Source organism: Xiphophorus maculatus, chromosome 11 (assembly GCF_002775205.1).
Source record: "Xiphophorus maculatus strain JP 163 A chromosome 11, X_maculatus-5.0-male, whole genome shotgun sequence".
Classification (NCBI taxonomy): domain Eukaryota; kingdom Metazoa; phylum Chordata; class Actinopteri; order Cyprinodontiformes; family Poeciliidae; genus Xiphophorus; species Xiphophorus maculatus.
In genome coordinates, this window is record NC_036453.1 from 22,828,418 (window position 1) to 22,853,199 (window position 24,782).

The 24,782-nt window shown below is 37.5% G+C and overlaps 1 protein-coding gene across 6 annotated transcripts in view; it reads right to left on the reverse strand.

Moving 5' to 3' along the window:
- Nucleotides 1-14,074: 14,074 nt before the first annotated feature.
- The window catches only part of LOC102218704 (roundabout homolog 2-like), a 94,105-nt gene continuing 83,397 nt past the window's right edge, over nt 14,075-24,782 (reverse strand). For 5 of the 6 annotated variants that reach the window (XM_023342563.1, XM_023342565.1, XM_023342562.1 and 2 more), the window contains 4 exons: nt 23,829-24,034; nt 19,382-19,543; nt 19,005-19,259; nt 14,075-15,868 (listed from right to left, as the gene is read on the reverse strand). In XM_023342563.1, coding sequence (XP_023198331.1) covers nt 15,867-15,868; nt 19,005-19,259; nt 19,382-19,543; nt 23,829-24,034 — 625 coding nt within the window. In that variant the 3' untranslated portion in view covers nt 14,075-15,866. The remainder of the gene's footprint in view (nt 15,869-19,004; nt 19,260-19,381; nt 19,544-23,828; nt 24,035-24,782) is intronic. The other variant, XM_023342564.1, reaches the window with a different exon arrangement.

The following is a 24,782-nucleotide window of genomic DNA, read 5'->3' on the forward strand; positions in this document are numbered from 1 at the left end:
AGAAGTGAATAAAAAATGTCCAGCCCTACTCTGTATGTAATTTATTAAACACCTACAGTATGTAACGTTGAATAAACTTTAAATAAATTATGATGTTTATGTATGTACCAGTAGCTTGCACCTTTATCATAAGCTACCATTGAGGTCAGAAGTTTACATACACTCATTATTGCTATAAATGGACCATTAATATATAAGTTTTCAATCAATCAATTCATTTAATCAATCTTTAATCAGTTTTGACTAATTCTATTCCAGAGTGGTTTGATAATGCAGCTAACAACTAGAGTATTGTTTATTAGAAAAATGCATACGTTTGCATATATTGTGTATTTCCTCCAATTCACACATGGTCAAATATATACATACATATGGGATAAAATATATGCTTACACCCACACTAATGTTCAGTCACATTTTACTTAGCAACTTGCACCTGGAGCAGAGAGTTTTTGTGTTCATCAACACAGACCTGGCTGTTCAGCATACTCCATGTTGAAGTCTAATTCTGGAAGTTTAATATAAACCTCCACTATCTATTCCAAAACCAGATTAGTTGAGTGTTTGGTATTGTTATATTGTTGGACCACCCAGTTGTGTCCAAGCTCAAATTAACCTATTTAGTTGTTGATTTGACAGGAAGTTGGAAACTTTTACATGTCTTAAGTGCCACATCAGTACCATTCCGATAATGCCAAACCTTTATTTAACTCTGGCTAAAGTGTTTTACGTTTGAAGCATCTATTTTGAAGCTTTCACGTCTTTACTGTTGACAGCCTCTCATTCCGTGTTGATGTTGAATTGGCTAAATGGTGGACACATTGTGTTTTCTGTCCCCACAGGGCAATAATCTCAAGTAACTCAACACTAGTAGGCTAACGGGATATTTAAAGCAGATTGTGTAATTTACCCAACGTCAACCCCGTTGAAAACCTGGAAAACTACACATGAAGGTCTGATCCGTACCAGGAAACCAACAAATTCAAATAAACCTGAGAATTTCTGTCAAGAAAGGTTGTAAATGTCAAGGATGAATAATGCCAGGAGCCTCACAATGGACAAAAAAAAAAAAAAATGAAGGATTCTTTACAATTTGCAAACAGGCATTTGGAGATGAGGCTGGTTTAGCCAATGTAATGAGTCTGTAATTTTGCCCCCATGCAGATTACAATCCAAAATTGATATTATATTTATGCATATGATAAGTGTATAGGGGCTGTGAAACGGAAACCTCAATTTACCAGCAGCAATGTAAAGTTCCTTCAAGCACAAGTTTTACAGTTAAGGTTTCATAAAGTGCGATCACAATTACTTCTGCTGTAAGTAATTGTATTCAGCCAATGAACATCTCCCTGAAAAATAAAGGAAGACATCTGAAAGATGCACTTAGGGTAAAAGTGATTAAAACTTAAAAGACAGAGAACGTAAATAGAAAAAAAAGTTGCCATGTTTTTTTTCCCTTCAGGGTAATAAAACAATTTGCCTTGTTCACTCCGTTGCATGCCATGGAGTTTTTGATGGATCACCTTGTTTCGAGGGAACATCTGATTGGTTCAGTAAACCTGACCGATGTTGTTACCGTGACGAAACCAGGTGAACTGACAACCAGAGGATCATCTCTTTCCAGTCGGTGGTTTTCAATTTGCTTCCCATCCAGAAGTCCACACAGAACGCGTGCGCCGAGTTGAACAGAAGAAATATAGTTTGTTTATCGATTCCCTTCTTCCGCTCAAGACAATTGGCTGTGCATCATCCACATGTAATAACAGTAAATTCCTCTAATAGAGTGTGGTTTGATTTATTGACGAGACTCACCCCTAAGCAGCCCCACTTTGCCGTTGCTGCTGTGACATTTCAGGCTGTTTTTCCCAGAGGACTCCCGACTCTGGAGTCATCACAATCCAAGCTCGCTCTGTTGTGGCCTCGTCAAACAGCGGATCGAAACGCTGCACAGCACCTGGTGTTTCCCAAGCAATAGATTAAGTTAACATTTGTTTCCTCTCTTTAAATCCAATATCCTGTCACAACATAATATAGTGGCTGCCGCTTTAAACATTTCCTAATAACCCCAGCACAGCTTGTACTTTGCTTATCTTTATTTGACTTTAACGATTAAAAGGGAAAAAAATAAATAAATGTGGGTCTTAGTAGGGAATTTAAGGGAGAGGGAAAACACCTTTCTGCTGAATTGACCTCATGAGAATGGGGAAAACTGCACAAAGCCCGGGTTGCTGTGTTGCACCTCAGGCACTTTAATTTGCAACCTACATAAAAAGGCCTACCACATGCAATTTTCCATCTGTGCTGGACAGCCATACGATTATCCTCCAGAATACATGCTGCTGTAAGCCGTTTCCGACATCACTTGAGATCCTGCAGCTGTCCTTTCAGTTGGTTAATGTGTTGTTGCAGGAGCGGCATGAAAATACCTCAGTGATATGGAAGTCGGAACGTGTAACCGTTTATTTACAGGTTTAAGGCAGATTTCTGAAGCTCCACTGAAGACTAACAGCACACCTCATCAGGCCAAACCAACCGGTTCCAGATTTCACCCTGTTACAGGAGATATATCATAATTCTTCCACATTTTCCCATATATTTTCTTAAAGCCATCCCACTCTCTTATTTAGCACTCAGCCAACTTGGTTTAAACCACTGTCAAACTCTAAATCTGTCAGGTTTAAATAAACAAAAAAAGGTTTCCTTGTCTATTGATTTTTCAAGAATTGACTAGCAGACATATTCTACTAGTCAATTTACCTGCACCAGAGTATTTATTTTAACATTCAGTCAGATAAAAATGGCATGTACAGAGCTTAAGATGAATATTGTAACCTTCATAAAATATTGGCCTAAGTTATTTTTTGACAAAAGTTTTTTTTTTTTTTTTTTTTGCCTAAACATCTTTAGGGAAGAAAGAGATAGTGATGATTTTTAGTTTTTCTTTCTTTTCTTTTAATTTTTTTTACTAAAGTCACTTTTGGTAAAATGACTTAGGCCATTATTTTAGGAAGGTCACAATAAATGTTATTAAATCTGAGAAATAAATACTCTAACATAGAAAATAATTCAAGCACCCTGAAAGAGAGACACATGCATTTTTTGGACAGTGTCAGAGGGAAGACAAGAGCAACAGTACAGGCAGTTGCAGAAGTCTCTCATAATAATTTATGTGCAAATAATCCAATCTGGATTGCAGCATTCCAACTATTGTACAACACTGTACCAAATATATTTTTTGGTTCTTGGTGCATCAGTTGTCGTTTTGATCAAAATGATGGTCTGTGAAGAATGATGAAGCTCTATCTGCAGTCATATTCAGTGAATTAGAATATAGCTTAAAAATGTATTATTTAAGTAACTCGATTCACTAAGTGACACATTTTTAGATTATTTAACATTTTAAAGCCTTTATTTTGGTTATTTATAATGAAAAATGACATGTAAGGTTAGAATAATACATTGGACTAATAAAAAACTTGTTTTTTAAACATAAATGTGTACTTAATGAAAAGTATGCTTAAAACCTGCTTACATGTTATACAAATGCATTTATGGCCTCATCAGAAGGCATATTCTAATTGAGTGAATGTGATCGTAGTCTCTTCTGTAACAAAACCATTTCTTTTTACCCGACCTTTTGGTCAAAACCACCAAAGTTCTCTTCCGACAACCCAATATTTGGATTAAAGAAACAACAAAGCAGCGTTTGTGTGGAACACCAAGGTATCCACACATATTTAAAGTTTCCTTTTTCCAGAAACAGTCAACACTGGGAGAATATTCTATTCTCTGCTAAGCATCCTAGAACCTCATGACATCTGCATCTGCCGTTTGGGTTCATTTATTGGACTCTTTGTGGCGCCCGTGTCGTCCTACTGCCCGCCTCAAGGACTGCCAGCAGCCAGACTGCAGGTTCACCTTCTATATCATATTGACTGCTGGTTTTTTTTTTTTAGTGCTGCCATAACTGGGAGCAATGGCAGACAAGGAGAAATAACAATTTTGCTCATGTTGGGGAGAGACACCCCAGCCATGCTAATCTCATCATTGCGCAGGGAAGCAAATGGTTTAACTTCAGATCGTGATTCAGATGACCTTCATTGCCATGTGTGACATCACTCATGTTTTAGCTCAGCGAATCTTACCCTGTTTTTGACATGGCACACTGGTGGGGTCTTTCAGCAAGCTCAAAGATTAGACCAGGCTGAGGTCCAAGAGTATCTTCCTCTTTACGGAATCCTCTTTGGGTTTTGTTTTCGCTTTTTGTAGCACTTATGACTGCTTCAAAATATCAAACAAATTTTTATATCGTTCAACTACTACCTGAATAAATGGAAAATGCAGGTCTCAATTGATTTTATTCATGGAGGGGGAAAAAAAAATCTATGGTTGTGCCACTTTTGTTTACAATAACTGGCAATGAGTTTTTATATCACTGTGGAAGAAATCTGACCCAGTCTTCTTGCTTTAATTAATCCGTATTGAAGGGCTTTCATGCGAAACATACTCTTTGAAGTCCTGCTGCATCTCAATTTGATTGAAGTTCAGACTTTGACTGGGCCACTCCAAAACCTTCTCTTTTTGAACCATTCAGAGTTGGACTTGTCCTCAATTGCTCTCAAGTTTAAGTTGTCAAGCTAATGGCCAGAAGTTCTCTGTGGAGATTTTTACTGAACACTAATGACAAATCCTCCAAATCCTGAAGCAGGGAGCAAAACCCTGACCATCACATTTACTGCACCATGTTTGACTTTACGAATGAGATTCTTGTTTCACACCAAATTTAACGTCTTAGAAAACAAAGAAAAAAAGGTTTTGTCTTGTCAGTTCACAAAATATTTTCTCAACAGTATTGCCAAGTGTTTTAATGAGATGCGCTTGTATGGCACCTGCATAATTTTGCATCCAAGCAGTCCTTTGTGAATGTGATCTATTACACTGTAATGTCTCAATGATGATGACAATTCAACACATTGTGAAGCTCAAATGAAGAGCATTCAAAATGCTTTAATACAGTATAAAAATAAAAAAAAGTACTGCTTTAAAAGGTAAGCATGAAAATCAATGCTGTTTTTACTGGAAAAACTTTTGAAATGACAGATGTTTTTGGCAGTTCGCAGTAGGTGTTAGGCCACCCTTTCAAAAGAGCCGGAGAGAAAATCTTGTGTGTTCTGTTTGTGAAAAAAAGCAAACCTCCTTTACAGCTGTACACCTGTCAATAGCCGTGGTGTATGGACTTTTTTTTTTCTTCTGTAGTTTGTCCACTTGTCACTTCAAGCTTGAATGGCTTCCAGGGACAATCTTATCTGCTTCACTGCACTCATGACAAATCAATAAAAAAACAACAAGAAAAATCAAGAATCTATTTTTAACCAAAGCTCATCTCCTATATTTCTTAAACGGATTATCATTTGGAGGGTACTGAAACAAACTAGAATGTCTTTTTTCACATTTTGTCATGCTAAAATTCCAAATTTTCTTGTATTATATTGGGAGCTTATGTGAAAAAAATAACACAAATTAAAACAATTTTTGATATGACATCACAAAATAACATCCAGTGACCAGTTCCCTAACTACATGACCTTTAGATGTCACTAAATTAGTAAACAGAATGCAATGGCATGCAATTAAATCTCAGTTAGGAATCCAGCTGCTTTGTGAGACTTCAGCTGTTTAATAGAGAACATTAGTGCACCAGCGCAATTGGACATGGAAAACGAGCTGGGTGAATCTATCACCAAGACATGAACTAGTTGTGCACTTTGCACATCTGGCCCTCAAGGGCGAGTGATGAGAGGTGCGGAAGAAGATTCATACAAAGGGACACGTGTCGTTTTCTTCCACTTTATGATTACGAGCTTCTTCGTGTCAGACTGTCACATTCAAACTGCAGTAACATATATTGAAGTTTGTGGTTGTCACATGACAAAAGTGAGCAAACGTTTGACATTTGTGAAAAGTTTTGTGGTTCGTGAAAGTTAATGTATGATTTTGACATATCACTTATGCAACAAGATTGGGGAAATATTTCAATAGCTCAGCTGAAAGCAAACTGAACTCTGAATAACATATATCTTTTTGCGGCTTAGGCTATTTTCTCCTCAGAGAAAACTATTTCTCCCACAACATGAATGACTGCTTTTCCTCTGCAGTTGCCATTTCAACTTTTTTTTCCCTTTCCTCCCTCTTTTCAAGGACAACTGCCTACAGTGGGTTATTTAAGTGTTTGCCTTGGTTTCTAGGATGCCGTGTGTGCATCCGTGCGCCTTTGCACTCGTGTGTGCGTGGGCCGCCAAGTTTTATTTCCAATTTTGTCGTGTTTATCCAGCAAATTTGCTGCAATCTGTTGACAAAGAGGCAGCCATGACAGCGAGGGCAAATGTGGCGAAATTGCACAGAGGGCTGACGGAAAAATGGAAATTGATGGCTGTCAGCTCTGAGCAACTCTTTATCGGGGCGTCCATCTGCAGGGTTCAGAACGGCTGGGAATAAAAGCGTCTGCTCTGACCAAATTTCTCTTCTTGTCAAAACAACAAATGTTGCAATTATAATTTTTTTTTTTTTGCAATAATTCACAGTGAAACCGCAAATCAGTCATCCTATTTTTTTTTATTCCCACTATTTCTTTTCTTTGTTCCTTTTTAAAACTCATTTATTCTACAGTTGCTGCAGTAATCACCGCGGGTTTTGGCAATGGCCTCTTAAACAGGTACGTGCAGCCATTCACGCAACCGTATTTCCAGCTTAATGAGGTTTGCCGCGGAAGTGGGGAAGGCAGCGTTGCAGCAAAGAGGTCTTCAGGCATTGAAAACATTGATTAGTTTCTCAGAGTGAAACAATAAACAGGTGCTGTCAGAGATAGGGAGTGCTTCTCAGCTCTCAGAGGCACCCTCAGCGATAAGAAGGGCGCCAGGGTTGAGAACTACACGGCGATGTCGAGAGGGAAGTTACGAGTTGAGGGGGATTCGTACAAAATGGGGGCAATTTTATGATTTCGAATTTTATTACAGCCGTGTTCGAGGGAGATTACTCTCTCTTACAACTGGCAGTTGGTGAAGAATTAAGAGGCGTTGGAGATAATGAAGTTTTCAGCAGCAGTGATGAATTTAAATTTGTTTGTGGAGCTATATCCGCTGTCTGTTACTATAAATGTTGACTGTATACCAGTTGGGAACCCACACGTTTACTGTGCCAAGAGAAGGTTTACTCTTGCAGATGAGAGGCAAACTCGCTGCGGCACTCAAGGCACACAGAGAAAGATACCTTGGCTTCAACAGGCATCTGGAGCAAGAAGCCTTGATGAGTCTTATAGTTAAAAAAGAACGTCAAATTGAGCTTGAGCTAAAGTTGATTTAAAATCCCCCCACAGGAATATTTAGCAAAGTAACCCAGCGAGACCGAATAAAAGTGGTTTGCGCTAGTTTACATTAGTGGGCCATAAAATTAAAATGATATCCTGGAAATAAATACAGCAGATAAAAGCAGGCAGTAAAATAAAATACACTCACATTTACTGAGTGGTTTGTCTGCCTCCTGACTGATGCGCTTTGCATAATAATAGCAATCTATTTTGCATCATAATTTCTGTTTATGCACAAATGGTTCAAGAGGAGCTTGTTTTTTTAAAAAAAAAAAAAAACTCAGACAGTAAGATGGGACAGACTGTTTCCACAACAGACTCTGTTTAAATCTGTTATTAAAATGTCTCCTGGCTAATTTATTCATTATCATTATTCTGTTCAATTTTCTAAATACTTGGCAGCGTAGGTAAATAGTATGGTGGGACTGGTTGCCCTGCAATATCAGTGGCAGATTCAGTCTGCCAAAAGGGAAAAATAAGATATTTTTTTCTATTGCAGGGCTGGCCTTACTAAACTAATGGGACGGTGTGTGGGTGTGTGTGCTTAGCTCAGCAATTTGGATAGGCCACAGCAATTATACGTAAAGAGACAAAGATGGCAAGATGGAGGGTTCAGGAGGGAAACCAAGGAATGGAAAACGTTTCTTTTCAAAGCAAAACAGCAAAAATTACAAAATCAATATTATAATGGCAGAAAATTATTAAAATAATAATAAGATCCATAATAAGAAAAATAGTAGTGTATGTAATGTTTTAATAGTTCTGCAGAAGTTTATATGATATCACATTAGAGCCAGCCAACTTTTCGTGCACACATTAATTTTAAATGGATAGCTACTGACCTTGTTTTAATGATTGTTTGCAAACACTATATCAATTTTGGCTCCTGCTGTAGAATGTAGAATGCAAAGAAAGAAACATGATCCTCCAGTATGGACAGCTTAAACAATAGGTCAGTGGTGCTATGTGGTCAGTGGTGGCTCTGCTTTGAATTTCATACATCTTTGGGCCGACTGTCACTTACATCATTGGACAGACTTTAACCATGGTTAAGATAAATCGAGGAGGTTTTTTTTCTGCCACAAAATTCTTGATTAGCTTAACAATTTTGACAGGAGACCAGCAAGGGATAATAATGTGTGACTTTACAAAGTTTAGCACAAGGTATTAACAAATAAAATCTCCACTGATGTAACAGAAAACACAAAAATATTGACATTGGGTGATTTTTATAGCACCACCATAACAGCAGGGGGTTAAATTAGTACCAAAACAATCAGTGTAACCATCACACACTAGAGAGAAAACTCATCCATACTAGTGGATCCTGTAATCCACTGTAGAAAATGCAGCTTCAGATCCTGCAATACCTGGGCGCATTTTTACTTGACACTATAAGCTGGTGTTTGCAAAGCAGCCAATCCTGGAGCTGCATTTATTTTCCTTAGTGCTGATTGGCTGTACCCCAGACAGCAGAGACTGCAGTTGTTAGTTTCCATAGTTGTGCCAAACCAATGCAGATGGTCTGAAGGTGAAGGGAAACCATCTTGAAATTTTTCCAGTGGTTTAAAGCTGAATAAAGATCTGTCTTAACAGCTGCATATTAATGCAAGGTGTGAATGGATATTTTGGTGTCATCTGCAAATGTGCACATCCCGTATAATGAAAGCCCTGACACAGAACACTCCATTAAAAGAAAAATAACTATAAAGAATATAAATATAAATATATAAATAAATATAAATATAATATAAAGAAAATACAAACACAAGCTACATAAGATCTTGGGTGCTCTATCCAGTGAGTGATTCAACAAGATTCAACAGAATTAATTCTTCCTGACTGATCTTTATTTGCCAATAAATCCCCATATCAGGACGCTCCAAGAAATCGCATTGGCCTTCATGTCTGTTTCACAGTAAGGACGAGCAGCTAAATAAAACTAGATGCACCATGAGAGCGAACACCATGAAAATAAATTGGTCGCCGAGGGAGCTAAAGGCCAGAGACCCTGTGGCCTTTAGCTTAGCCTCGGGGTATCTTTGCCACAAAGTGGCCCTCGCCGCTTCAGGTGCGGAGCATGTAGATCACAACACGGCTTGAATGTTGCAATTAGCCAAATGTCATGAGTCACAAATCAGCCTTTTGAGGCAAGGTTACACATAATCATAGTGAAAAGGTTGTGCACCTCATGTTGGGAAAATTTCATGGAACACTGAAGCAGGCCTCTAAAAAAAGAGAGCGAACAGTTCCCTTTCTTATGTTAATATAGTAATTTCACCTACTGTGTAATCAGTGGAAAAATCTGACTGCCAGGAACAGTTTTCTGAATACACCCCCTAATGAATACAGTCAGGCACATTCTGTGAAACATTGTGGCTTTGTTTGGGATTCTTAATGTTATTTGTGTTTCAAAACATACACTCGAGCATTTCAGGAGCCGTAATTACATTGCCAACATTTTCCTTCCGTGTTTACTCTGACATTTTGCTGCATGCGTTAATGGCATTGCATGTTTGAAAGTAATGCAAGTGCTTATGCTACGACTGTCCTGGGTTGTAACAAATGTGCACCAGAAAATCATAATAATTTCCTGGACATCACCTGATTCTTATAGGGAAATTTCCTTTGAATACATAAGATTATTGAAAGTTGAACCTAGCAGACCACCGTTCTCAAAGGTGAAGCTGTCTTTTTACATCCTTCAAGCAGAGGTCAAAGGTCAGGGTAAGCTACAGAACACCAGTCTCACCCTTGACCTATATCTTTCCCTCAAGTGTCTCAGTCTGAGGAGGCAGCATGAATTTTACATTACGACTGAGAGTCGAAGCTTTAAAAAAAGGAAAAAAAAAAATCCACATTACTTTTCCCACTGCTGGTTTTCCAGACAGTGAGTCTTTTTATAGTCTGCCAGATTTTGATCCTACACTGTCTCAGCAGATTAACATGGTGATGTTTTGTTTATACCACCTATATTTCATTCGTGCCTCCACAATTTAAATTCATGTGAGCTATGCATTTAGGTGCAAAGACTTCTTAGAAAACTGTCCCCACTACCTGGATGTCAGTTTCATAGGAATTTCTCAGCAGTAATTTGCTGTTTTGTGACCTAAAGAGAGACTCAACTTCACTGATTTCCTGCTCACAAGACAACTTGTTGTTGTTGCTTGCCTTATTACAGGGGTAGGTTGGGACACTTCTGCTGAAATGCCATCTCGTCCACTGCTTCAAACCTTCAGATGCGAGTGTCTGGCCACAATTTGCTAATAATGGGCAAACTCTGTCATTTGTTGTCTGGGCTCACATTTTGAGAACAAAGCTGAACCTTGATCTGACCAATGGAAGCAATCCCAGATACACACAGAAGGCACTTTGGCTCTTCCTCTTCACTTCTTTTCCTAATGAAATGCTCATCTCTGCAAAACAGTAAACTCGAAGCCATAAGCTCCCAGTATTTCATTGCTTTTTAATTGCCCTGAGGGGTTATTATTATTATGCTATCTGCTTTGTAAGTCTATAAATGGATTCATCTAACATTTAGAAGGTTTTTATTAAAGCTACACAATTATTACACCTTGATTTTTTTTTCAGTTTATAAGAAATATTTGAAATGCTGTTATTTTTCCGAGAATGATTCCTCCAAACGTTTGAGATGTCCATGTCTCCAACATGATGATTCTCCGTTGTCCTTCTGCATGTTCAGCCTGTTAATGTTTGATGTTTAGGTTGATGTCTCATAAAACCCTTAATAATTTGACATTTTTCATGGTTTACAATTTTGTTGTCTCTGCATTATCCAGAACTACAAAACTCACAGTTGAAGCATATTAATGGGGCCCTTCTGTTTGTATTTAGACAATTGGATTTTACAAGTGCCCAGTGGGAGCCCACCATGCAGTACTGAGTACATTTTCCAATATAAGACATAGCGAAAATTGCAGGTAATAACTATTTATTGCCACTCCTGACAATTTGCAACTCAGTAAACTGGAGTCATGCATGGCACTGTTGAAACTTTATTTTGGAATATTTCCCTTTCCTGGTTGGATGCATAAGATAAAGAGTAATACACAAAATATTGTCATATTTTGCTCCAAGCTATGGGAGAAGTCAAACCCAAAGTCATCATTGGTCTCATATTCAAATGGGAGTTTTTTTTTCTGTATGCTCCCTTGTATAGCTTGATCAGTGCTGATGCAATTAAAAAGTAATGATTTTAACACAAATTTTATGTTAAGTTCTAAAAGAAAGAGCTTTTATATACTTCATTGATATTTCCATGGATCTCTATGGTAAAAAACCCACAATTACAAGTATTTTCACTGGTTCTCGGTGTTGCTGAAACAACTAAAACATTTACAGTTCAAATTATACTCCAAGGGAGGAAAAAACAATATGTCTGCTATAATTCTGTTTCTATAGACTTATTTTTCATTGAACCACAACCACAGCCATCCACAAAGTAAGCACATAATTCATAGACCAGGATATTAAGGAACGGCTTCATAAGGCACAAGTGAAGCGATATCTGTACAAACAGAGTCCTGTAATTGGGCTCTGTGGGCTGGTCTATTTGTTCCTGTTGCTCCATTAAAATCCCACGTTATACAAGCTGGGTAAATTAGAAGAAGCAAGTACGGGATTTGTTGATCTGGCTCCGACGAGGCTGAGAAAACCAACTTTCGTTGCAGTAATAGGCGATAGAACAGACCATATGATATTCTGTTGTCTTCATGGCACTTTTGGGAACCCAAGAAGCTGGATATAAAGCCTAAACGGTCAAAGGCACTTTGAGCCCATACAAAATGTACAACATCAGCAGAGTGGCCTAATCCCTGTGTATCCATAACGAGAGGCAATGCTTCTGCACAATTCACAAAGCAGCAATTGCATCACCTGGGGCTATGCAGTCTGATGCAGAGAGCAAAAACGAATTTATCTTTGTGGAACGTGAAGCAATTCTGTCGGCCAGCAATGATGATGACAGAACAAAGTCAAACTGAAGTTGAGTGAATTTCCTTCATCTATCACAGACGAAGTTTCACACATTAACCTACAACACCCTCCACATTTACTAGTAACCATACTAGATGTGCAAAAGATCTTAAAATGAGTTGATGTTTTATTGCAGTTGCATAATGTCACACAAAGAATATTTATGTAGTGGGGGAAGGGGGGGGGGCAGAACAATTAGAAATATAAAAATAAATCATATGGCTATTATTAAAACATTTATTTATTTATTTTTTGCCAATTGGACAACACGTGCTCTTCGAGTGGAACATTTAATGTTTTGAGCAAATATAGATTATAGTCACATAAAGACCATTCCTCCTTGTGCAATGTTTCTAGATCTAGGATCTCCAACCTTAATCCTAAGGAGCTGCTGTCCTGAACAATTTGTTACAAACTTGATGGCAATGTGAAGAGATCATTCAAACATTTGTTTCACCTGTAGGAGCAGAGACGCATCTAAGAGCTGCAGATCAATAACTCTCTTTTTGTGTTACTTAAAACAACGTGAGAACCCAATTTCAGTTTACTGGTTGAGTTCACCAGATTTGTATCTATTAGATCTTGATGAAATGTTCTCTATCGAGGTTCCATGGAAGAAAAACAGCTCCATGTTATCATAGTGCCGCCACCTTACTTCAGAAATGAAATAAGGCTCTTTTTTATATAGTCATCTTTTTTTTTCCCCCTCAGAAGACTAATCTAAAAAAGATTGTACCACCAGTGATTAAAATCCCAGTACAATTAGCAAATGCCACATATTTACATTTGAAAGATATGTTTTCACCTCATGCCTCTCAGTGAGTAATGTCTATCGGTTGTCATGGACACTTGGTGATGCAAAAATCAGTCATCTCAGGGTTTTTTTGTTTTGTTTTTCCTCTCAGATCTACCTGCACACTGTGCATGATGACAAGATGAACATGGACTCAATTATTTTCTATTTTGTAGATCACAAAAAGTTTAGTCATTTTCAAGTATCTCTTTCTTTTCTTATAAACACAAAATTGCCTTATTTAAAATGTATCTTCTTGTGTTTCCCACAAGAACGAGTAACACAAATCATTCATATTAAGACTCTTAGTTAAGACACACTGATTGACTTAAAAAGTTAAAAAAATAAAAGCACAGTGTTCTTTAGGTATTCATTTTTATGTATTCAATACAAATTGTAGAGCTTATTATTCAATAAAAAAACAATCACTTTTGTATAAACCAGTAAATAAATGTAAACGGTATATTCTTCAAAATTTTCCCTGTAATTTTGAGCTTCTGCACTGAAAATGAATTCATTTTATAGCTTTTTAGTCATCAAGCGTGGAGGGTGCTGTGTTCTTAGATTCAAATATCACACAATCCCTTAAGCATGTGGAAAGACCTATTGTGGGAATGAGTCAAAATCAAATCAAACTAAATAAGCCTATCAAATCTATTTTATCATATGGGCAAAGATACTGCAATCTACTAGAAAAATACCAAAGCTGAGATCAAACATTTTCTAGATATCATGAAAATGGTTTTATTATATTCCTTTCACTTTTGAGTGCCATGTATTGATTAATAACTCCATCCAGCTCTTGTGAAATAACATTGCTGTTAAATTTGGAACCAAAATGATTCTGCCTTTCTCTGCAGACTTCTCTGAATAAATGCAAAGGTTGATTCGGACTCATGCATTGTGAGGGAGAGATTCAGTTCATTTTCACATACACGTTTTATTTTGCATCAAGGATTGAAAAAAAAACAACGAAAAAAAAAACCCTTCTGTATGTGGCTGTGCATTCCTGAAGGCAAACCAATCTGTCACGGAAAGATCCTTCACATGGTGAGCAATTACAAGAAAAAAAACATCCCAGAACATAATCATCCCAACAGGAGTGGCAACCAAACATACTGGATACATTTGGCAGAAATATCTTAACAAGCTGCATTTGGACATCTTGGATATTAACATCTGGCTGTCAGTAAAATCTGGAAATGAAGATGTTTTCACTGTAAACCGAAAAGTTCGATAAAAGGAGTTGAGATGGTGTGAAAAAGTACTTGTCCCTTACAGATTTCTTCTGTTTCAATATAAGACAACAGCACAAAATACAAAAATGTCATTTGATTAAGAGAAAACAAGCTACCCAGAGTAAAGTGAATATTCTAAAACATTCCAGAGTGACAAAAATGCCTCAAGAAAACAACTCTGTAAGGGGGCAAATACTGTTTCACAGTAGTGTAAAAACTCTTACATGGCTGCTGACGTAGACTGTCCATGAGCATGTGTGCCGACTAATCTGAAGAAATCTGTAATGTAAGGGGGTCGATACTTTCTCAAAGCAGAATATGTCATATATGTTAGAAGTCACATAGAGCTGTCCTATATTTTACAGTTTCTGGCTGCAGGTGAAATAGGTCACTTTACCTGTCTAAGGCGTCATCTTTGACTTTCACCCAGTCACTTTTATCGTCTCATTTCCCATAACTGTCACATTGCATTCTTGATATTGCACATCATGTCAAGAGATGTTACTGGAAACGATACGATGATATATTATTTAGTAAAATTTTCTTCTTCAGAACGGCAGAGATGCAGCCAATGTTTTATGTCTTTCCTTTGGATATCAAAGTTAATGTGTTCTCTTTGCCACCCACTGAGAACAGTTCTTGGTGTAATCTCTAATGAGTTTCACAGCAAGAGATATGAAGCATTGTTAGTTCGTTTTTTTTTTTTGTTTGTTTTTTTTTGTCTTTTGTTTCTTTTTTGGCATATTAGTTTCAAGTGTGTACCTGTTATTTCCCCAAACAATTACAGCACAGCCAAATATACAGTACAACCTCTGACTCTCCACTCTTTTAATATAGATCTCACTCTTTTCCATTATGATTCTCCTCCTCAGCTTAGCTGAAAATGAGTTTGTGCTTATTTTCACCAAAAAAAAAAATGCTTTGTGCAAAATACAACAATACAGTAGCTTTGTCAAAAAAAAGCCAACAGTTTGAGCATGAATAAAAAAAAAGAAAGAAAGAATCACAGTAATAAATCACAAAAAGAGATGGTTGGATTCGGCTCGCATAGCAAAGCAAAAGAAAGAGAAAAACAAAATAACATTAAAAGTATATATTTACAAATTATGCAAGTCCCTTCATCATTAAACAAGTCATTTTTGTTGTGTGGTTCCTTTTTCTTCACATCTCCACTGTGTGATCACCATGTGACAGAAAACAGAAGCGGACATATAACATATTATTTACTCTTTCAAAGAGAGAAAGGGGGGACAGGGGGTAAAAATAACTGTGAAAGTGGTGTCTGTGTCTGTACATGACATTTACAGCTCTATGTTTTCTTCAACACTTTTTGCTCTTCTTTTTCTTCTTCTTCCATTTAGTGTCCTCTCTGGCTTCTAAATACCATCCTCGCCTGGAGAAAATCTCATAGCGCTTACAAAACAAGAGGTCTTGGGATAGACCACATCTGCAGGAGATGGATGTCTCACAATGACTCTGAAAAGAAACCCAGACGAAGAAAACAGAATTACAAAATGGGCTGAAAATCCTTTGCTTTTACATCTGGGGCATCATTGGGTTTGTCTTTCCAGCTTCTCTTAATGCAGACATGGAGGCTTCCCATTTAATTTTATTCTTAAAAACTATTAGAATTCATGGTTTTTGAATTGATGACAAGTCAACCTGGTAGAAGAAAATATATTTTAAAATTGTTTATGTTTTTTTCCAATTTCAATAAAGAGGAGAAAAGTCAAATGCGTAGACATTATCTGGAGTTCTTTTATGACTTGTAGAATCCTAGTTGCTCGGAGTTAACAAAGAAAAACAAAACCTCAGAGGTAAGTAACACCTCTGAGGTTACTTACCTCCAAATGTTGATTTCTAACCCTTTAAATATATTTTTAAACTTTTATATTTAACATCATCATGATCATATTTATTCTGTATCTTTATCCTTAAAGGTTTAAGTACTTACCTAAATGGTCATGCTTTTTTGCACAGATTTTGTTCCTTGAAAACAAATAAATGTGGCCATTTATTAGAACTGTAATATAACATCAAGTTTTTGAGATGACATGATGCATAAAAACGGATCCCCATGTGCTCTGCACTCCCACTTTCTTGAACCATGTTTAATACTCATTCCAACCACTAGGGGGAATCAATGCACTTCTGGTAGTGTCTTTAGTGTAAAAGGGATCTCAACCAACATTTGTGGTATTTATCCACTCCCTCCACTGCGGTCACAACAAAATATTATGTTCCTCTAAGCCCTCATCATGGCCATCCACTGTTTCATGGAATACATTATGAAATGAATTTACTTTTGTTTCCTAATTAGTGTGGCACACAGGCAAGTTGGATCGAACCAACTCAAAGGGGAGGGAAGACCAGACTAAAATTTTGCGGTTATTTTTTTATATCTATCTTCAGTTTGCTAGATAAAAGATATTTAGACTTTATACATTCACCCGATCCTAAGGAGTGATCAGATTTTCTCTTATCAAAAATAGAGGAGCAGTTGCTCTACTTCTCAGGCGCTGATGCAATAGGATGTCAAACTTAAAGCACTTGCCTTCACATTTGTGCCTCAGTAATAGCTTACACCTACTTCACCATTTGACCGTCACATGCTGACAACAGCTGGATAGCTGCACTTCACTCTGACGTATTGTGGCCTTTTTATTATTGTGAGATATTGTGGCGATAGATCTTCTTACAGCGTTTATAAAAGTCAAGGTACAGTGTTTGATCGGAATCCAGAATTTATGAGCTGAGAGGTCAGGCTGTCCTTAATTTGATTATGCACCACTATACACTTTCCTCTAAAGGAAAAGCTGTAAACTTTTTTACAAGCCTGTTAACATGTGTGCATCTAAACACAGCAATTTTAGAAAGCTGTAGTGAAGGTCAATGCTACATAATCTGACCCAATCAGGGTCTAACACTACTGGGCTTGGACAAGACTCGGTTATGTAACTGAATGTATGGGCGCATCTGAGAATGAAGCAGATGATGAAGTTTTTGTAGATTATTTTGAAAGAGCTGCTCCACCACCATGTTAAAGGGAAGCCGAATGAAACAGGATGTGCTGTTAGGCAAGGCGTTTGGCATATGTGTCGTCCAGCTATGAAAAGTCTTTGCCATAATAGATCAGTCTGTCATACTGGCTGAAATCGACATTATTGGAGGGTATATTTCTCTCTTTCTTTCTTTAGCTCCATTAGTCTTCCCATCAGATCTGTGTGAGAAGTTCACTGGTCTTAAAAACAATGAGTTGGTGGTAGTATGGCATTAACTTGTTGAGTTGGCACAGCACCACTGTTTAGTCCAATTTAATCAAACGCTAGTTCCTTTGTCTAGAAAGTCCGGTTCATTTGAAGAAATATGAATGTGCAATCAAACTCTGATGCAGACCAAAAGAAGTTAACTCTGGTATGCCTAAAAACCTAGGTCTCAGTTCGGCTGAAATGAACTCTGGTGTGGTTTGAATGCATATGATCGCTCCAAAAGAAGGAAATGGACTATAATGCAGGGAATTCTGGGTAAATATAACCTAAAAGTAGGTGAGATTTTACCGCTAGCAGGAGAAATGGCTACACCCGCTAAAATCTGACGACACTCCATTTTTTATTATACTGTATTTTGCAAAAGAAGGAAGTTGTGCTCATGTCTTCCATGAAGTTTTTTTGATGTCATTTCCTTTTGTAGTTATTGCTGCAGCGCCACCACAGGCGAGGTGGTGAACAGAGTTTTCAAAGTTTTTTGATTGTTGACACAGTGCAGTGTGAAAGTGAAACCATGGTAGCTGAAAATGTAACAAATGTTGAAATTTTGGTCCCCAATCAAACTCAGTCTACCAGACTACCGGGTGTGCAAACACCCTTAGAAACACTGGGGTAGAGATGAGCATCTTTTTTCTAGATCAATGTGACAAACAAAAGGGGAATATCAACAAAGATGTGTAAAGAACCAACTGATATCTGCTACATATGGTTTTACCACCAATGCAGTTTAAGTTCAAGACAAATGTGAGAAAATGAGCTCATGGTATCCCAGAGCTAATCAGACTTTAACTATTTAAACTTAGTCTTTTCATCCATTCTACATCTTCCATTTGGCAACCTAAAAACAAAGCTAACACAAGTTTTTAACATGGCACTCAACACATTTTATTAGGCTGTTGGTCTGCATTACTCCACCACCAGTCCATGATGAAAGCTAGTGTTTGATCTGGCCCAGAATAGTGTTGGTGCTTAGGTAAAACTGGCTTAATTTTCTCAGAACCACAGCCAATGTTTTTGATAGGGGAAACTGAAAGAAATGATGCCAAGTGGCCACTGGCAACAGCTCTGCGCTGGAAGCAGATTTTTGGTATGTAGGTTGATTTTGCATTTCCCCACAACTAGAAATGCATTTTCAGAACAAACGGAAAACATTTCTTTCAAAGATACTGGAATATCCTCCATGTTCCCAGATATTTCTTTATATTCTGTGATCAAAGTTTTCCAAGCATATGCATTTAGGAAGAGCTTCCTTGCAAGTCAAAAATCATCATCCTCTTTTGGAAACACCCCTCTGTGTTGCATTCACACTGATCCATCTCCATGAGAGTTTTAGTATCAACACTTACAGTGTTCCCTTTTCTCTGTGCCGTTGGTGGAAGGATGCCCATTGTGGGGGAGCTCTGCGCTAGGTCTCTTGTGGGAACCCCTACCCAGAGTGGCCCTGCCGGACGATGTCGTGCCACTCCAGGAAGCCATATGCTGTCTCTCTAGCGTTGACACGGTTACCATGCACTCCTCCGAGGGGTGCGGTGCTGCAGCTGCCCACGGGCTTTGCATGTGGGAGCCCATGCTGTGCATGGACTTTGTGGCCGGCGCGTGGGCTGTCGAGTGGATGGTAAGAAATGACAACGTGGAAATGAGACGTCATGACATGCGCCTGATCATAAAAGAGGAATCATGTTTGAGAAACAGTTGTCTGGGAGCGCTGACGTCCAAAACTCACAGTCTGTGTTGGTGTCTCTTCGTCTGGGAAGAGTTCCAACCTTGTCTGTCTGAGGTTTGTGGCCAGTAAGCGGTGCCCCCTTGTGTCCGAGGCTATGTGTGCCATGTGCACTATGGTCTGAGGAGCCAAAGCTATCAGTGTGGCTGTGAAGGGTGGATTTCCCTGTGATAAGAGGAAATTAGTCAGTTATGATAGATGATTTGTCTACAGCTAATAAAATATGTAAGTTGTACAATGAGTAGAAGGCTAAGAGTGTTTTGTAAAATGATTCATACCTCAGATTTTGTATTTTATCTTACGAACACAAACTTTAATGTATATTTTTGTGGTATTTTGATAGAAGTAGTAAATACCTGTGAAGCAGAAGGATAATAATGTATTCAGCCTCTTTTACGCCAATACCCCTAAATCAAATCCAGTGTAACTGACTGCTTATAGAAAGTTAGTAACCCTCAGTGTAATTGAATTGAATCTTTGTAGAAATTCAGCTGTTCTGTGAAGAACTCAGAGGGATAAACTAATAGAGAGGTTCAAAGTATATTTAAGCTTTAAAACAATTCTCTACATGTTGGATCAATTATCTGCAAATACAGAAAGCATAGCACAGCTGCAAACCTACCAATGCATGCTGGTCCACATGCATCAGGGAAGCAGCTAGGAGGCAAACAATCAAACCTTTTGGCTTGCATTCAAAATGCTGAATTTAGCAGAAAACTAACATTGCACATTACCCTAAAAACACTACTGCCATGGTGAACCATGGTAATGGCAGCATCATGCTGTTACAATGGAAAAAGCATCTCCCAGCATGACTAAGTCCTAAACCTACTTCGAAAGCCAGGCTCAAAATAATTTGTATTAAAGAATATTCACATGTTAGAATAACCAAGGTAAAGCATATAGAACTAAATCAAATGAGCGTTTAGAAGCAACATTTGAAAATTTATTTATATAGACGAGCTTCTTCCAGCTAGAAGCTAGTTTGTAGTGAAGAATAGGTTAAAAAAATCGTGTGTATGTCAAAGTCCTGGAAGAGAAATAAACCACTTGCAGCTGTGTTTACAGTAAAATGTGGTTCAAAAGGAGGGGCAGATACAAATATACACCACACTTTTCAGATTTTTATTCGGAAAACAGTTTAGAAACTCTATATCATTTCCTTTCCCCATCACAATCAGATGCTCATTTGTGTGGGTTATTCACATACATTTCAATATCCTGATGTTTTATCATCAGGGTGTTGATAAAATGTCAAAAAGATTAAATTAAGCGAATATTTTTGCCATGTACAGCAGACATGTCTTAAAACGAGGCATAAAGATGTGTCCCACATGTCATAGGAAAACAGACAACACAGTAGGTATGCTGTTCAGAGAATCTGACAGCCCTAAGAACAAGCCATCCTTTGTAGGATAACACAAAGCGATGTGGCTCCGCCCTGTGGCTTCAAGGAACCAGACCAAAAAGTCATATTTTTACTTATAATGTGTGTCTCTAAGATCTGAGATGATAGCACGTTTGCATTGCTAATGTGTGTAAATATTTATAGTCACACTGTTTCTGCCCCGCGATGGGTTATCAAAAGTAATGAACACACACATATTCTCAGTGTGCCCGTCAGTCGTAACTTATCAAACACTGGGGTCTAAAAGCGGTGCAGTTCTGTCCCTGTGGGAGAAGCCATCAAGTTCCTGAGTTCTAAAGAATAGCTTTCAGGCGGAAACCTATTTATAAATGCATAAAATTGTAAAATATTTTATGGCTTCTACATTTATCCGAGAATGATGACATGTAACTTTTAATAGATGGTTTAAAACTGTCCTAAAATATATCATCTAAAATAGAGGTTGCAATGATTCAAAGTCTATGAATAGTTTTTGTATTTTGCTGTTACAGACTGCCTCTGTTTCCACCACAGTGGCTCAAATAGTACTGGAGTCTTATAATTGATGGCAGAACTCCCAATCTACCAATAAATTGCTGTTCAATCAAACTGACAGAGGAGAAGAACATTAATCAGAAAAGCAGCCAAGAGACCCATGGTAACTCTGACTGAGCTGCACAGATCCTCATTTCTGTTAGCACAACAGTTACTTGTGAATTCCACATGTCTAGACTTTTTGGAACAATGTAAACAATAATGAAAGAAAAACATAAAAATGTCAATTTGAAACTTTCTACATAGAGGGTCGGATCAAAACATAGAAGAAGGTGTTCTGGTTAGAGGACATCAAAGCTGAAAGTTTTAGCGTAAATGCAAACTGCTATGAATGACAGAAAGCTAGCACATCAACCCCCCTGAATACACAGCCCCCATGATGGAGCATGGTGGAGAGCAACCTTTCATTGTTTAAACTAAGTGTGTAGCAGAATATTAAATAAAGTTTTGTTTTATCATGCACGGACTTTATTCACTGACATTTTCTCCTCTCATCTTTTAAAAATTGGCCTGCTACAAATAGTAATCCACTTGCTTCTACTCTGAACATGGATCTATTGTGTTTGGAGAAACTGTCCAATATAAATGCAATTTCTTGACAAAGTGCTTTGAGTGGCTGTAGTGACTCTTCAGCAACAAGGTGAAAACAGGAGGCTGTGAACAGTTTTTTTTCCGTTTCTTTCAGAAACATACAGCACATTTGTTCCATTCTAAATCACTTGTATATTGTCAGTCAAAAGGGCACAATTTATATAGTAAGTGGTAAGACACTGCTGTGTTTTGAAGTATTTTTATTTTTTTGTATTTTTCATCCACTGAGAACCATGTTACTTACTATTGTTTAAAATGGTTTCAATCAATAGTTCTTCAAACCTTCAAAGTAAGATTTTGGATTTTTTCTGCCTTTTCTTCATATTCTGCACAGTTCTTAAACTCGACCCTGGCTTCATATCAGCATCAAAAACACACATTGCTCTCTTTTCTCTAAAAGAGGGCAAGAGAGTAAGAAAAAGAAAAGGCCAGTGAGATGCATTTCATTTTCAATCCATATTTGTGCAATGACATTTTTTTAATTTCTCATAAATAAAGGATCAATGACAACAACTTACTCATTTACTCATTTGGACAAAAATGGAATTTAAATTTTTTATGTCCACTGAAAAAAAACCTAGACATAAAAAAACTATAATTTCCTTGGAATTGACCTGTTATCATTTTTTTTATCTTACACTTAGATATCTTTTTCAATGGGTGATCTGTATAATTGAACTTGAGACATGTATACTGTTCTGGGTAAAATTGACCTGCTGATTAAAATCAAGACAAATGAGTCATGCAGACAGTATTTATGTTTTCCCCACTTCTGCTGAGTGTCCACTTAGTGTGGGTGGAGTTTGCCCAAAAGTTGTATGAACACCTGTTTTCTGACAGTTTCCTAGTGAAATAAAGAGAATAGTGAGTCTGTGGGCTTGTGTGTGTGTGTTGTGTGCGTGTGTGTATGTGGTGAAATATGGTTCATAGCTGCAAGGAAACATATAGAATTGGACATTTTTTAAATCTTTTTTACCCTTCAACTTGACTGCCAGTTCAAATTGACCCAAACAGTATCTATGCAATATGTAGATGCAGGGGAGGGTTGCAAATGTGTAAAGTGAATACATTTTCAATTTATATGTAGAGTGCACCTAATACGGCAAATAGAAAAAGTTTCATGCAAAAAAAAATACTTCCAACTATCTTTAAAAATTTTTAAAACGGGTCAATTTGACCTGCAACATAACAGGAGGGTAAAGTTAATAGTATATAATCTTTTGTCTATATTATAATATAAACTTTACCTTCATTACTTCTACTTAAGACACAAATAAGTTAATAAATAAAGACATGAATTAAAATATGAGTAAATAAAATAAAAATAGAATAACTCCTCTAAGTTGTAGAAAATTAAGTTCCTAAATATCTTATTTTAAGTTCCTTCCTATGCTCATTTTTTAATATTTATAAACACCTCTGCCAAAAATCATAAGGTGTAAACATCCTCAGAAAAGGTACATAGTGCCATTTTAGCATTTATGCACCCCCAGATAGCTGCTGAAGGAGATTCGAGAATTTCTCAAACATGTATGAAAGAATCAAAAGCAGCACTTCAGGTATGTTTTTGATGCTCACATGAAGTTAAAAAAAGTAGATTGTACATAATAGTCCTCCTTTAAAGAACAATAAAATTATATTTTGCTTCACTATGTACATTCAATATGTAAGAAATGACAAATATGTTACTGGTTGTTGATTTTGAATGTTAACATTTGAAAAACATAACTAAAGTTAACTCATTCAAGATATAGAAAGTGTAATAGGACTATTTCATTTTCAATAAATCAAATTCTAACTGCACTAACAGATTAAATGCTCTGGGGACACCTTGATCCAGCCAACCTCCCCATGCTCATTTCCTCAAAGTCATAATGAACTTTCATATTCATTTTCTTTAATAATAAGAACACATACCTGTGCCTTCAAAGCTATCCACGGTGTGGCCAGGAGTGTATTCAAATCCGCACAAGTTCTTTGACACCACAGCATATCTATCATCCTCCTCCTCCTCTTCTTCCTCATCATCTTCAGAGAGGAGTGTTGCTCCCAGATCAGAACCCAGTGTACTCGACATGAAGTCCATCGGTGTGTTGGACACATTAGCGCTGCTCTTCATATGCCTAATTAAATGTGGGCAAACACTGTATTAATAAGCACGGTCCAAGTCCAATGGAGGTCAGATAAAGAGCGAGAAATATACAGCAAAACAAGCATTAGAATGCAGAATCAGTGGATATTCAGAAGCGTAAAGATGCAATGTGCAAAGACTATGAATGTCTGCAGTGATTTTTACTGATTACTTTCTCAGCAGTAGTGTGTGTTGTGCTAACACAATGGAGTTGTAATTGGACTGGATAAAGGATATCTGGATGGGCAGGACTGTCAGCAACATGCCTGTTATCTCCCGCACAGCTGTCCTCCATGATGGCTCCAATCCCACCGTAGAGGAGATGCATGCATAATTACCAACTCTATTTACTGATGTCAGACCAGCATGTAAGACTTAAACCCAGTCATTACCCCCCCAACACGTGTCAGCCCCGACTTATCAAGTTCCCCTCGGTGCTTCGTCGAAAGTGTAATCAATGGTAAGAATGTTTTTTATCGTTCGCCAGAGACATTGACTGCAGGTTTGGGATGACACGAGCAAATACCAGCATCCTAAGACGTTCAAATGCTGGCCATTGTTATGCAAAACCAAAACCATGAGATGAATCGATGGAATAAAATTACAGGTTTCTCTGCAACTGCGCAAAGCGAGGAAATGGTAACACCTTTTGTACAGAAAACGACTTGCTAAAACATAGTGTGGAAAGGAATGTAAAAATATTTGATTAAGAATCAAATTCCAATCAATAAAGAGGATGG